The following is a 16,066-nucleotide window of genomic DNA, read 5'->3' as shown; positions in this document are numbered from 1 at the left end:
CTTGGAAAGGTTTTTGGTGTTCCACCACTGCAGAGAACGAGGAGTTCGACCGTCTACCAACACTAGGTCTGTTAAGTGACCTTGAGCCTGGTTCCATTGACGTGTTAAGTACTCTTGTAGCGGACGCATTTGAAGTCTTGCATGGGGTACTATGAAGATGCAAGAGTCCATCATCCCTATGAATTGCATGAACACTTGTGCTGGGAGCGAGTGTTGTGGCTGAAACTTTAAGAGTTTGCATGCTGACTATCCTTGCTGGGGTGGGATAAGCTAGCACTGTTGAGGTGTTTATTGCGGCACCTAGGTACTGTTGTACTTTGGATGGCTGTAGATGAGACTTGGTGTGGTTCATTGTGAACCCCTAGGTGAAACCAAAGTCTTGGAGCAGCTGGATAGTGGTATGAGTGTTTTACGCATGGATTATGTAAGATGGCTTTTATGAGCCAGTCGTCGAGGTACGGGAAGACATGGATGTGCTGTCTTCGTAGATGCGCTGCCACCACTACCAAGCACTTGGTGAACCCCCTTGGTGCTGTTATGACTGCAAATGGGAGTACTTTGAACTGGTAATGCTGCCCATCTATTACAAACCTGAGATACTTCCTGTGAGCTTTGTGAATGGGAAAGTGGAAGTATGCATCATTGAGGTCTAGAGTAGCCAGGAAGTCGTCTTGTAACAAGAGAGGAAGGCCTTGCTGGAGTGTGACCATGTGAAAATGGTCTGACTGTATGTATAGGTTAAGCGGTCTGAGGTCTAAAATAGGCTTTAGAGAGCCGTCCTTCTTTGGGATTAGAAAATATAGAGTAAACCCCTTGTTTTGCTGGTGCAGAGGAACTAGTTCTATTGCACTTTTTTCTAGCAGAGATACTACTCTGACAGATGTTCTTGTGACATTGGATGCTGTTTGGGTGGTATGTTTGGGGGGGATAGATGTTTTCTAGACCGTAACCTGAGTGAATAATTTGTTACACCCACCTGTCTGATGTTCATCCATGCAGGCAGACATTGAGTCTTCCCCCCACAGGAGTGGAATGTTGAGGGGGGGGGGGGGAGGGGGGGGTAAGTCATTGGGTAGGGGTGGAGGCAGAGCGGGAGGTGTTCTTGCGTCTGCCTTGGTTGTTTGGTTGTTGTTACCCCTGTAACCACCTCTCTGGTAGCCCTTGGGTGAATGTGGATTGGCCGGGGTTTTTGTAGCAAGAGGGACTTTGAGGAGTAGCCTCTTCAGTTGCCTCTGTACGATGAGCGACGAAAACATCTGGGCGCTTGCGGTTGCAAGGCTCCCATAGATTTTGCAGTGTCTGTGTCTTTCTTCATTTTTTCCAAAGACACGTCAACATTTGGGCCAAATAAGTTAGTTTCATCAAATTGCTGATTAAGTATGGAGTTTTGCACCTCAGGTTTAAAACCTGAAATACGTAGCCAGGCATGTCTAAGTAATAAGGTGCTGGTATTGATTGCCCTTGAGGCAGTATGTGCAGCGTCTACGGCACAAGGCATGGAAGCATTAGTGATATTTTTACCTTCCTGTATAAGTTCATTAGCCCTGTTTTTATATTTGTCTGGGAGGTGCTGCATTAGGGACTCTAGTTCGTCATAATGTGCCCTGTCGTATCTTGCCAGCAAGGCTTTGGTGTTGGGAATGCGCCAGATGTTAGCTGCTTGTGCAGTTCTTTTGCCAGAGGCGTCAAGGAGTTTAGATTCTTTGTCTGGTGGTGAGGCTTCACCTGTTTTGGAATTAGCACGTTTACGTGCATTGGATACCACTAAAAAATCTAATTGTGCCGGGCCTTTAATATAAGCTGGGTCTGCAGGGGCAGCTTCATATTTTTTCTCAATGTGGGGATTGAGGACCCTAGCTCTCACTGGGTCTTTAAAAACCTCTTTTGCATGCTGGATGACGTCCTTAAGCATTGGTAAGATGGCCGTAGACCTTTGTGTGTTGTCAAAAGTGTCTAATAGGAAGTCTTCCTCCACTGCATCAGTGTGTAAGTCCACCCCATGATATTGTGCAGCCCTCTGGACTAGCAGGTTAATACCTATGGTGTCCTCTGGTGGGGAAGGTCTGGAAGGATAGACATCATCCTGTGGGACATAAGGTACATCAGGGGTGTTGTAATCGTCCCATGGATTAAGTGACTGAGGGGGACTATTAGTTTGTGGTGGGTAATGTGCACCCCCACCTTCATAGTCAGAATCTGTGTGTATATCGTCATAGTCTGGATTAGGAGATGTGTATGCGAATGCTGTGGTGGAGGAGGTGTACGAGTAGGAACAGTATGGGGAGAAGGAAGAGAAGGGACCCTTAATGAAGAGGTTGTTATGTCTCTTCTTTGCAGGGGGAGGAGGAGCTGGCGCCTCAAGTGGTCTCTTCTTGGAGAAGTCAATTGTCCAGTTTTGGGATCTTTTACAAGTGTTTTTTGTTGTTGTGGATCTGGTATAAAAAGCTCTTGTGAGCCTGGTAGATCCTTTGGCGTCGAGCACAGAGTCGGCAGTTGGCTTAGGAGTGTGCCCTTTCAAAGTGTCTTTTACGGAACATGTTTTTTCGGTTCCGAGGGTTTTTTCAGCTCCGATGCATGGAATCTGGAGCTTTGGTTGATTTTTTACACGGCTCAGAGTGCGGTTTTGGTGTCGATGAACTGCTGCCAGTCTTAGGCGCCGTGTGCTTCGGTGTGGAAGCAACAGTAGAAGTGGAAGGGGGAAGATGGCTTTTTCTTCAGTGTCTGTACTGGGTCGGCACCGGAAGCAGGCTGGCTCTAGCCCAAGCCACCTGAAGGCTTTGTTGTCTTCTTTGCCGGGCCCGGAGGTGGGGCATTAGGAGCAGTGTCTCAGTGTGCACCCAAGCCCGAAGGGGAGGGTGTGACCGAAGCCTTTTTTGATGGTGTCGAGGTAGGGGTGGGGTCGACTGTCTTACTTACGACCCGTTGAGCTGGAGTGACTTCGACGTCGGAGTCTTCAGCATCTGATGATCCGATACTCTCCTCGGCGTGCTGGTGTTCTGGCACGTCTATGCCACTGGAGCAAATAGTTATCACTTGTGCTTAGCAAAGTGTGGCAGTGAAGCAAAAGTGTATGAAAAGATCCTAACTTATCCATAGGGCATAGCCTAGGGAACGTGGAGGTTCAGTTTAGGTATGAGTTTGCGTTTCAAATCAGTCCACATTCAGCGTCCCACAACATTGATTTGAGTTTGTCATTGCTTTTCTTGTGCATCGGAGGACTCCTAAAGTGGTTGTCCGTCCCTGGCAGGTTCTCGGCTAGAAAGTGTTGCAGGATTGCCCAAAGCCACATCTCCTGTGCCTACTTTGACAACGGAGGAGAATGCACCCCCCCCCCCTTCGTTTCTGTACGTAAACCAGTCAAGCACAGCCAGGAACTATGCCTTCGAGCCAGACAGTAGCTGTGGGCAGTCCAGGCCAATGACTCTGCAGGTGCATATGTAGCTTTATTTAAGACTAATTTGCTCTTATTCAATACTTCCTGGAAGTGTCTGTCCTCTGGGAAGTTTCTCTAAGAAGCGCTGAGGGAACCTCGACGGGTTAATATTTTTCCAGTAATGCAGTAGCCACCTTCATTCCTGTTGTAGCAGTACCAGATATCCTGCCAACAGAATAGAGTATGTTCTTATGGGTGAGCAGTAGAAGATTACGATGTAAATGAAGCTTCTTGGCATGCAACAATCACTGAACAGAGGAGGATCCGCTTCGAGGAAAAGAGTCTTGCTCTGGCATTTTATTTTTCTTTAAAGGTCTAGCTGGGGAAGATTTGACCAAGACAGGTGTCAAATTGCACTGATGGAGCAAGCAACCCAGATCTAGAGGACAAACAATTGTGTAGGGTCTTGAATATCACCAAGGTTGCTGTAGATGGAAAAGGAACTGAACTGTTTATCTTTTAAGCATCTTACGATTAAACTTCATTAAAGTTTACAAGTTCAGCAATTGGGGGATACCCTTGAAGGTGGAGAATCAGACAAAAGCACAGTAGCCTCTGACAGAAGACTGTGGAATGTGAATAAGTTATTCTCTACAACCAGGAACATTAAATCTGTAAGGTACTCTTTTGAAGTCTTTTAAAAGGCGTTAATTGCCCAGGAGGACTTTTGTAGCATAGTTCCCTTGGCAAAGGTGCAGGAGGGTGAGGATTGAACCACTGGACTGATCACTAGTTGGAGAACTGGTTACCGGTAACGGCTTGTGCATCTGAAGAGAAGCGGGAGGAGAATTTGGAAACCTTGAGACAGTGTCGTCTTTGGAGAAGGAGTTGCTGAAAGGCTGGCCGAAGGATTTACTTCACAAGGTGGAGAATATGTGCTGGATACTCAGTCAAAAACCTTGAGCAGTCCCCTCTTTCAACCTCTTGACCCACCAGTCGGAAAGATGCCATGGACAGGACGCGGAGGTCTAGGACACCGAGAGATGCTATGCCTCATATGGACAGTGCATGGCAGACATGGACAATGGTGATGTCAAGAGGGAGTGATTCTTTGACAGCAAATGCAGGCATTGTTCGAGGCGGTTTCTTTGATGTTGAACAGTGCTTCAACAGTGAGCCTGCCTCGACAGCAAACAGGTTGCAACGGTCCTAACATTGAACAGGAAGAGTGTTTCTGAATTGATGCCTTCACACATCTCGCCTAATGGAGAGAATTGAAAAGGGGGGGGGGGTATGGGAAACTTCTCCATGCCCTCCAGATCTCCTGTGGCAGATTCAGCGATTCCCTCCTGCAGGCCGGAAGCATGATTTCCTCCCCCACCCCACCCCCTCACACTGGAGTGAACCTGGTCATTTTTTGACAATGAAGACAATCCTTACGATAGTCTGATCAGCAGAAAATGCAGAGGTCATGGGGGTCAGCTTGGGCCGTTTCCTTGGATGGGCCCTCCACAAGGAAGACATTTTGTGAAGCAAAAAAACACTTGCTGTCTTGTATCTTTTTGAAAGCACTCCAAATGACCCAAGATGTTGAGTAAAGGGTTTTAACACTTCGAAAAGGTTTCCAATATGAAAGGAGCTCAGTGCTCCAGCATGCAATTTCCAAGAACATGAAAAAAAGAACCAACCTAACATGCAACCTGTGAGAGATCGAGATATCCATCTCCCCAATAAAGGAGCATGCCCTCAAGACGGGAGAGGATTGCTATTTCATGGAATCGGGTAACTCCCGACAGCAGAGGAAAGACTCGTTTCAGCCGAGCAACAGCCTTTGTCAATCTAAATTTGCGCGATTGTGTGTCACGTTATATAGCACAAAGCTCGATAAACAATACTTTGAATTTCTCTTAAATTCAAAAGTTTTATAAATCTCCATGGAGTTAAGCATTTTTGTAAAATACCATTCAGTGCAGTAAACGGATTTGTGATGCATAAAAGGAGACAGACATCCTCCGGGCTAAACGATTCAATGGGTAGGACTATAGATTAGGTTAAACTGAAGTGGAGCCATAGTGACATGATGCATTTAGGTAGAATTACTGTAAAGTGCTTTTTCAAGAATGGCAAATCACCACTCAGACAATTACTACCTACCAGGCTCCTGGACGATGTAAGACACCCCACATGAACCATCCTTTCTGTCCTCGAAAGCTATCTCTGCCTTGCTGGGACCCTCCACAGCGATTGAGAGGCCTCCAGCACCAGCCTCACGTGTCCAGATGCTGAACTCCGCTGTGGATGAAAAGGAAAGTTTATTCATCACTATGTACACTACGCACACAAGGCACGCTTCAGGAAAGTTAACACAGTTTTCAAGTTATAAATGGATCAGTAGAGAGGAACCATGCAAAGGAGTGGCCAGGGCAGGATAATTTAGAACTAGTTTTCGGCTAGTGCACACACCATTCATATTGTTAAAACCCAAGCTTCTATTTAAGGGGTAAGGGTAACACTATGGCCACCAATGTGCCAACGTTAACCATTGGGAATGAAATCTAAGTTTAGGACCTTAGTGCCCAACAGTGTTTAACTTCCTATTGACAGACCCAGCCTACGCTATTTATCCAGATTAACTAGTTCAGTAATTTACCAAAGAGCTTCTTAAAAGCACTTCCAAGCAAGACGAAAATGCAAAACTAGAAATGGAGCCCAAAATGCAGACAAAACCAAGGGGATTTAAAATGATCCACTGGGGCAGGTGATGTGCCCATACAGGCTGATCCCTGCCACCCATCCCAGTCCTGCTACTGTAGTGCACTAGTCAGTGTCTTTAGGAGTTTAATCTGCAGTCGTTCCCGTTACTCCCTTCGTACAAAGAGCTGAGGTACCAGTGGCAAGCCGTAAAATTGGTCTCTGTACCTGGCACACCGGTCTCTGCTCTTTCCAAACCAGGTCCACCTGCTCGGACCTTGTGGGCTCCTCCTTCGCCCAGTGGCCCCACAGTGAACTGGAAGGGGCTTCCTGGCACATGCTGGCTTTTGTACTTCACGTTGACGGTGTGAACTCCCATCTCGGTGGGAACGAAGCGGATACAGTAAGTGTTATTCTCGCCCTCCATGATCTGAGCATCATGGATCTTCCCAGAGGGACTGGTCACTTGAGCAGTCATTTCGTGGATATCAATCTCTGCAAACATTGAAAGGAAAGTCAAGCAAAGACTAAACATGGTAAAACAGAGAATTGCATTAAAATGTACTCCTGAGACCTAGACAGAAAGAAAATAAAATCTAGATCATGGGGTACATGGGAGGATTCATAGAAACTCCAGCTAACTGACACCCTAAAACTTTTCCAAGTGTTAACAGCAGAACCAAGAAGTCGATGGTGGAATAAAACGCAGCATGTGAATTTATAGTTCAAGCAGGGGCCAACAGAGGGTTGAGCAGTTTACCAGGAATCTTCAGGCTCAGGTCACACTGGCTTCCGATATTGGCAACAGATGGAGCTCGGCGCTTGCTTGTGATGCTTTCTTTAAGGCGTCCTTCACCAGTCACTTTAACGGAATAGGGGCTTCCTACAACACAAACCGAAGATTCAGCCATAATATATCATTTTATTAATATCACCCTTGCCACTGCATGCTTTCACAACTAAAAAGTAACTATTGCCCAATTTGAGGGACTTGTTTCATTGACCTTGGAAAGACAAGGAACAGTCTCCACCCTGCCCAGATACACAATTCACCGATCTAAGGAGCCCGCATGCACCTTGTGGACGTTTCAGTCTAGCTACACCTAATACTTTAGTCAATTACCACCTAGTTCAACATCTAGCACTGCACCGAGCCCACTAGTGCGAGGTCATTGTTCCTAGGATAAAGAAGCACGTACCAGGAACATGCTGGTCTGCAAACTTGATGGTGATAATGTAGTTCCCGGGTTCCGTGGGGCAATACGTCACTTTACAGGTGCCATCTTCCAGATCTTCGGTATTGATGTCTACTTTGCTGGGGCCTTCTATGGAGAGACTCAGCCCACCATAACCTGAAACAAGCAGGAACCAGGCATGACAAACATTTAGGTTTAACATTTCTAACGTAAACTGTGCGGTACTGGCACTCAGTGAACATCTGTTACAGCAGCCACATCACCTTAGAGTCCATCAACTGTTGAGGGGGGTCCAATTGTGCACGTCATTTATAATAGTCCCAGAAGAGTCCGGAAAAGTGGTCGAGTTTTATTACATGCAAAACATTGCAATTTTAATTTCTTGCCAACAACATGATCAAACCGATTTAGAACTTCTAAATGAATTTGGTCTCTAGATGTATTGTAATGGGTTTGTTTAAAGACCCTCAATCTATAAAACCTCTACTGGCCTGATGACAGAGTTGTCCAACATATGTTCACTCTAGAACTTTAGATTAAACATCACCAGTTTAAAATTCTCATTTTCTCTGGTGAGCTCAGTACCTGCTTCTCTTGTGTCGATGACGAACTCTGAGGTCTCAAAGGTGCGCCCTTCGGTGAGGCCGGGCCCAGAGACACGCACGCGACTGGCATCTCCGATCTCAGACTGGCTGATCATGACAGTGATGGGGCTGTTGGGGATGTGCAGACCGTTCTTCTTGATGCTGACCAAGTGCTCGCCTATTTCCTTTGGCACAAAGGAGATACCTGTTTGCATGGAAAGGGGGCAGAAGTCAAAGAAGCTAAGTACATTGATCACAGCTTGAGGCTCGAAGAGAGTTGGACACTGCCTTGTAAAATACAGGCTCCAGCTATAGGACCCAAGAAAGAAACTTACGAAACCCCCCTTCAATTAAAAGTCAACTTTGGTTCATTTGAATGGAAAATGAAGTGATGCTTAGCAATTATGTTCTGCAACCAGGACTGTTTGCCATTCAAGATACCACTGACTCCATTTTCATCAAAACGATGGAAGTGACAGACACCCTCCCAAGCCTCCCCTAGCATAACTTTCTTCCTAGCTTCAAACCGATGCTGAAATAAATAAAATCACAGAACCATCCTACCACCCCACCACCCCTTAGCACCAATAAAGGACTTTAACAGTAAAGCATGAAACATTGAGTTTTCACTTTACCGATATGGCCATTGCGAAGCCTCTTGAGCACACAGGGCTCTTCTCTGCCAGAAGGTGAGGTCACAGTGGCAGTCAGCTGGCTGAGGTCTGTCTCGGTGATGTTGAGGGGAATATCTGCTGTGGAACCCACCTTCAGCTGGGACATGCGCATGCTGTCATCACCTGCAAAATGGACAGGAGAAAAACATGCATTTTATTTCTGTCCATGCTACTTTATGATATCAGTATTAGGCATCACATTTTCGTTAATCCATGACCAATTTCCTTTCACGTCATAAAATCTAACTGCTTTACACTTCATTAGTGCATGTGGGCTTAAACATCCAAGTAAAAAAAAAAAATATAGAGTTTGAGAAAAGCTTTGCATGCCTAATCTTGCCCTACTGAAAAAACTAATCTCTTGTGGAAGACATTTAATTGTTTTCATACAGAACTTGTCTGCAAAAACACCCTATATGCCCCCCCCCCCCTTCATGCATCAGAAGATCTGGACAGCTTTCTGCATTACATCCATGCAACTAGGCTCAGCTATGCATCTATAGGACTTTGTTTTAAGAAATGTCTAGGCTTCACAAATGCACCCCAGTGACATCTGTTCCAAATTTCCCTCCTACAGAGACCTGAACTAAAAGACAGCAATGCAAGTAAAACTACAAAACACTTCACAGACAACGTATTGGTGAAGCTTTCCCTTGGAGTCCTGTGGCAGTCAAAGGTAACTGGACATTATTCTCGATTGCGTACTGTGTATTGCCACAATACTGGGGCACAGAGATAAAATGGTGTATCATATGTTGTGGCTGTGTGACCTCCCTGTATAATACACTACCAACCACTTTAAGACTAGTTTGGTTTAGTTTGTTAAATCTTTGCTCAGAGACACAGCTACCCAGGGTTGAGCCATCAGGCTTACACAAAGGAACAAGTAACGCACTTAAAACAGACCAAAACAAGAGACCAGAAAAAGCCAACACCACTTTATAAGAAAGGTTATTTTAAAAAATTACCCAAAAACGAAAAGATCCACCGGAGGGTGCCAGAGAAAGAATTTACAACGTGGAGTAAAATGGTTTACTCAACTGCAAACAAGTATCGCCAAATTTAAATTGGACGCAAGTAATGCAATGTAGTTACTTTCGAGGACCAACTCTAAGGGAGCGGGTGGATGTTGTGCAGGGGGGGGGGGGGGCAGCCGCTAGCAATGTGCAACTATGAATGGGCACAGGAAACTTTTGGAAACTAAGTGGCCACTTTGTAAAAGCCGCACACAGCAACAAGCTATGCTAATTTCAACTTGGGCATCAAGTTGGGCTTAATGTAAGGAGTGGTTTGACCCCTTACATTATCAGCTTTAGTATTCACAGTAAGAAGTTAGCAAAGCTGAGGTGTCAGCTTGTAACTACACTGGCCAATGGGGCTACTAGCCTGTTCCACAGTAAAAACAAATGCAAGTTTTTTTTATAGTTGGAAGATGTAAAGGTACATACTACACATTGTAATATACAGTATCCTGTCTTAGGGCTTGATAGGCCTGCCTCAGAGGTAACTTACATCGATGAAAAATGGAGACTTGGGATTGGTATTTGCTTTATTTGGCAAAGTCGTGTTAGTAGTTTGAAACTGCCCTTCCAGTTCGCAGTGACAGGCTAGGAGTCGTGTTTTACATTTGTCACAACCAGTGCTGCAGTCCTTGGGGTGTCCCTCTAACTTAGAGGCCCTGGGTACTATACACTATGGACCTAAGCTAGCTTATGCTAGTTAGGATTAAGCCAATCAACACTTTACGGGCAGGACACGGGTACAGAGGTCGGGCTAGCAGACCTCAGTGCACTCAGTTGAAAAAGCAACAGTCCAAAACTTTGGGGGTGACCATAAAAAAAATGGACATTTCCTTACATACACTCTAATAGGATAGCCAGGTTACTGTGGGGAGGGGGTTGAGGCGTACCCCATGACATTGAGAAGGTTGAAGACTGAACATTTGCTTGACAAGTGATAACACTCCACTCCTAATGAGGAAGCGCATCAGGGCTACAGACCGAGCTGCTTTTCCTCAATTACAATTAGACCAGATCAGAGGTTAGCCAAATTTGATGCAGAGTACAACCTGTCTAGAGACAGTCTGCTTGGTTACTGCTCTAGATTTCAGAAGCCATCCCACATCAGGAACACATCTAAGGAGGAATATGTTAGCAGGGCCAGGCAGTCTGCATATCAGTTACCTGGCTGGAACAATAGGCACATTTATTGCATCTGACTCAGACAAAAAGACAGAGGTAAAATGAAAACGAGAGTTCTGCTTCCAAAGTCCGCCATCATAAAAAAGAATCCAATGTCACCAGGGAAGCTTGAGCATTTATGGATAAGTTGCGTTGCTTTTGAGTGATACCTGTAGCCGCAAAACATGCATCACTTTGGCATAGACTAGCACAAAAGTGTAAACTGCAGTAAATCTTCAGGATTAATACCTGGAGGTATGTATAGGAGGCTGAATCCGCGAAATCAAGTATGTTAAAGTGCTTTTCTTAAAAAGTAACAACCATGAAAATGTCAAATGAAAAAATGCAATCTCCAAAGCAAAACACCAGACTTCACATAGTGCGTGGACTGCAAGAGACACCCACGGCACGAGGCATGGTGCACTAGCTCTTTAAGGATGTACGAAAAAGTTACATATCCAATCTTGGTAGTTGTGCCGGTACTCTTACAGGCATCAAGGATGATGGTAAAACAGGGTGAATTCCAAAGACCTTACATGAAAGGAGAATGGAGAGCGGCTTTTACATTTATTGAAGAGTCCACTGGAAGAGTACTATGCAACTATTCAGTCTCATTTAGGGCGATCCTCGTTTAAAGTCAAGAACCGAAAAAGATTAGCATGTGCACTCCTCTAATTAGCAGCAAAGAAAAACATCTAGCCCTAAACTATGCAAAGATATTCTGCAGCGAAGTTTGGCCCACTTGAGGATCTGCTCTGGAGTCTGCACATAGACAATGTCTAGTTAAAGTATGTAAGGCCCTGCGGACAGGCATTTTATGTACGTTAGCGCTAGATGCATTTCTCAGTAATGCTGCATCAGTGGCCTTATCTCTCGTTCAATGGAGTCTGGGCTAACTAGACTTGTGCCTTGGCGATGGAAAAGTAGACAAAGATATCTTCAAAGATTTGAGTAGAAGGTTTAATTGGAAAATAGCAAAAAGTAAAAGGCCCACAAGAAAGCAAAAAGGAGAATCAGTAGGTTCGAACTGTTGCTCAGGCAAACAGTGAAGCAGAATAAACAAGAGCCCGACAACAATGGAACTCTGGAAAGCTCAACAATCATAAGAGCACTGCATAAACTCATAATCTGGAGTAAAAGTGGCAGCCAACAAATTAACAGGAAGTAAGCAAACGGACGGCTTTGGCTCAGAGCCCATGCATGAGCGGAGCCGTGAAAATAGCCGGCATGTAAACCTGGCAACAAACGCGCTAGACAGAAGGTGTTTTCAAAACCCAAACTGTGCACAACACGCAGAAGCACTTCATCTTAGTACATCAATATATCAGAGTACTTCCAGTTTTTAAATGTGAACTGATCAACATTTCTGCCCATACCCTGGTGACAAGGCCAAGAGTGAACTAAGTGGTAAAGCAGCCGTCATGTGCATTCTATGAGGCCTAGATTCTCATCAGATGGAGCAACGTTATAGACCAATTCAGAGGTTTGTGTACAGCGCACATCCTGAACTTGTGTATTTGAAGGTGCGCTCATATGTGATAGTGAGCAAAAAAGGAGGCCTGATGAAATATAGTATTTGCCTAGAATGACAATTTGGTCAAGAAAAAAAAAAAAGTCCGGGAGCGATCCCAAATTTTCATGTTTCACATTGAAATTCAGTCACTCAATAGATTTCCTACCGGTGGTAAAGGTTAATGCTTTGCCATGCATTCTGATGAGATTAGGGTGTGCATAACAGGCAGAATACACGTTATTTCTGGTAGTCGCGTACAGTACTAACCTTGCCCAGAGTTCTGGACACAGGGAGATTTGTTGGTATTCACAAGATGTTGAGCCAAAGCCAGGATTAGAACCTTGTTCGCCTTGTAACATGCTCCTGTGCTGTAGTCACTAGGCCACATCGCCTCAGTAAAACTCAGCTCATATTGAACTCTAGGTTCCAAGAGGTTTCCAGCTGAGCCAGAGCCAAGCATCGGTCCAGGAAATTGGGGGGGAGTAACACCAAAAATGTAACCAAAGTCTGACCATTGCTGATTTTTCTGGACTACTATATTTCTCCATCAGTCTGTGGTAAAACTGAATAGAACACAGGCGCAGGACAGGCACTTACCAGTGATCTTGGCAATGAAGGGGCTGCCTGGAATATGCTTGTCGTTGTATTTGACTATGATGTTGTAATCACCAGGTAGCATTGGGAGGTAGGACACTGTGCAGGTACCATCCTGGTTATCAGTGCAACCAATGTCTGCTTTGGAAGGTCCTTCTATAGCCAGTGACAATCCACCTGAAGGAATACAAAAACACTGTTAGAATAAAAAGAAAATGGGTGTGATGGCGACACGCCATAAACATCTGGTCAAACACAGCCAGGACTAACCCCATACTTCTATCCCATGTTACACGCTTCCTAAAATGTACCTCACACCCAGAACATGCAAGGGCTAGTTTGCATTTAACATGAAACATAATAAGTGGGATACCAGTCTAGAGCTGGCAGGCAGAATCTAAAGAAACTAACCTGCTGAAGTGTAGAGTCCTACGACGTAAAAAGGGCCAGATAACTCACCTTCTCCAGCATCCTTGGTGTTCACCGTGAAGATGGCCGGCTTATTCACAGTGCCGTGGATCAACCCAGGACCATATGCCGTCACATGACCACTGTTCATGTAGTCCACATAGAACTGCAGGGGGCTTCCTGTAAGTAGACAGATGGGCACCATAAGAAGTCCAGAAGCATTTAAGGACTGAAAAGGGTAGTATTTGAACCCAGCTGCCTGCATTGATCTTCAGCCATTGCTCCAGTACTGTCCGTCAAAGATGCTCAGGGATGAGGGAGAAGTTTTAGGAAAAGCACCCTTCCTCCCAAAAACTGCTATAAAAGTAAGATGTTCTCAGAAGAGAAAACCCTCAACACATACCTGGAATGTGCATGCTGTCATACTTTATGTCCATCTCGTGCAGCCCGGCTTCAACAGGGGCGTAACGAACAGTCACTGTGCCATCCTTGTTATCAGTAATATCTGGTTTGGCCACCTTCCCAGAAGGCATGCGGACTTCACCTGTGTAGAACAGCCACAAACATTTAAATCAAACCAGGAGCTAGCAGATGCAATACCAATGGAATACATTATTCCAACCATCACCTAAAAAAAGGCAACCAACCAATAGGCTGAAAGACAAAATATGACAAGCTCACATGAAAGGCCCACTCAAACAAGTGCTGCTGTGAATCTACTTGTATCAACAGACACCAGTTCACCTCCTCCCACTTTCACAACTTACTCCTTATCTACTACAGTATATTGCCCATCACAATAACAGCTTTGAGATATCTTCACTTAACTGGCATCTGTGTACAACAACTCATACAGGAGGAGAGCTGGTTCATAACAGCTTCCCGAGTGGAGCATGACATGCAAAATGCTCAAAGTTACCATTGGTAAGACCAAGTTAAGGTCCCACTCAGGCATCAAACCGTTTGGAAGGGAGCAGGTGTGCCAAACTCAAGAGTCCACAACACTGATTATCCAAAAGAATGGTCCACAACACTGATTATCCAAAAGAATGGTTGGTCCGGCAAATGCAGAATGGCCAAAAGGTATGACAAAACCTTTCAGTGCCCCCTGCAAGGCATTGATGGGTTAAACCCAGAGCAAACGAGAGAGCAAGTAACACCTTTGCTTTTAAGGGGTCAGTGTCCCAGGCACCACATCACAAACTAGGCCGAGCCAGATGGATTTCATGGAATGGCAGCTGGCAACAAGAATGACATTCACCACTTCACACAGCAAGTTGGGCAGTCAACTGCCGCTCAATCGCCACACGAGGTGCAAGTTGTGAATGTCAGGATGAAGGACTGGACCCTGTTGCAGAGACAGGAGCTCCTCCCATGTTCGGGTCTGGTACCACACAGTTCTGAATCAGTCTGGGGCAATTAGTATGGCTTGGGTCCGGTCATTCTAGATCTTAAAAAATGAGGACAGGAAAAGTGGTGGCAAGGAGTTTTACTGGAGTCCCTGGTTCTATTCCAGCAGAATGAGTCTCACAACTAGTGCTCTCTCAGAAACTCCAATTTGCAAAATTTCTGACATGGTCTTCCATGGTGGTGAACTGACCTAGCCAGGGTTTTCCTCACTTATCAAATACACCCAAGCACTACCTCTGGGTGCAGGTGCCATTCTTGATCTGCCAGGAGAAGACTGCTCCACTGATAGACAGCAGGAAAGCCTTCAAGGCCAAACTAATGCCCTTGAAGTTTGGTCTCCAGTGGCAATCTGGCTCCACATAGGAGCCCTCTGACTTCCACCTTCCCTAGCTGAGCCCAGCTCAGAAGCGGTGCATCTGTCACCACTGACACCTACAGGTGAGAAAGGGAGAACAGTCTGCTGCAGGACAAATTGTGCTAGTTTGCCACCACTGCAGATCTTGGGCAGTGTCCTAAGCCTTGAAGGAAAGATTGCAAATTTGGGGGCGACTGCATGGGGCTTGCCTATAGGAAACTGCAAACTGATGGGACATTGTTTTGCAGGAGTTAAGACCCAAGCACCGCAGCCCTACAATCTTTAAGCTACTCCAGTGGAGAGCCTGCTTTCTCTCAGAAGAACAGAGACCAATGAAAGGACATTTCCATCAGCAAAGTCTGCACATCTCCAGAAAACCCAGTTTATTCATTCAGAAAAGTCTGCAGGCAAAGACAATAGTAGCAACTGCTTTGGCAAAACTACCCATGGTGTCTAAGACTGCAAACGACTTAGCATACTATCCATTATGGATCTTTTGAACCAGGCCAGCCCCAGGTATTCCGGGAGCAGCAGCAAGAAGTCGCAGGCCATGTTCCATAATGTATGTGCATAGTAGCCTAATGGACTCCATTTTGAGATGGCAGTGCTAAGCTTGCAGAAGAAAACATCTGCTTGTCAAAAGCAGATTTGCGATTCTCCATCGTGGGATTCATAACAATTATTTAATATTGTATCTAATTGAGACTACTCTGCTCTGGTGATCACAAAATCTGTGTCTGCTGGCTACCTGGAGGAAAGGTATTAACTTCTGTTGTAATGTTGAAAATTAGATTTAAGTGGAGAGGCTGTGCCAAGAAGCATGCCAACGTTGGAGAGGCATGTTCCTTCTGGGGTGGACCCACTTTCCTTTCGATATGATGGTTTATTGGGACTATGGAGAAAACAGACTGCGTGGTATAAAGGTATTTATGTATCAAGACTGTTACATTAGTCAGATCTGCCCCCTACCTGCTTGTAACCTTGTATTGTTGGTTTGGTTTTAAGAATAAATAAAAAGAAGATATATAGATATATATACCAATCCCCATTAAAAATGGGTACGACATGCTCCGAGGCTTAAATTCAAT

The 16,066-nt window shown here is 45.2% G+C and overlaps 1 protein-coding gene across 5 annotated transcripts in view; it reads right to left on the bottom strand.

Moving 5' to 3' along the window:
• The window catches only part of FLNA (filamin A), a 271,749-nt gene that overhangs the window by 19,826 nt on the left and 235,857 nt on the right, over positions 1-16,066 (bottom strand). For all 5 annotated transcript variants that reach the window (XM_086940275.1, XM_086940274.1, XM_086940276.1 and 2 more), the window contains 9 exons: positions 13,617-13,757; positions 13,265-13,393; positions 12,809-12,982; positions 8,480-8,641; positions 7,846-8,049; positions 7,264-7,416; positions 6,825-6,947; positions 6,293-6,559; positions 5,528-5,665 (listed from right to left, as the gene is read on the bottom strand). In XM_086940275.1, coding sequence (XP_086796401.1) covers positions 5,528-5,665; positions 6,293-6,559; positions 6,825-6,947; positions 7,264-7,416; positions 7,846-8,049; positions 8,480-8,641; positions 12,809-12,982; positions 13,265-13,393; positions 13,617-13,757 — 1,491 coding nt within the window. The remainder of the gene's footprint in view (positions 1-5,527; positions 5,666-6,292; positions 6,560-6,824; positions 6,948-7,263; positions 7,417-7,845; positions 8,050-8,479; positions 8,642-12,808; positions 12,983-13,264; positions 13,394-13,616; positions 13,758-16,066) is intronic.

This window comes from Lissotriton vulgaris, chromosome 10 (genome assembly GCF_964263255.1).
Source record: "Lissotriton vulgaris chromosome 10, aLisVul1.2, whole genome shotgun sequence".
Lineage (NCBI taxonomy): Eukaryota > Metazoa > Chordata > Amphibia > Caudata > Salamandridae > Lissotriton > Lissotriton vulgaris.
Note: the sequence above shows the minus strand (reverse complement) of the source record. Positions and strands in the feature narration are given on the sequence as shown.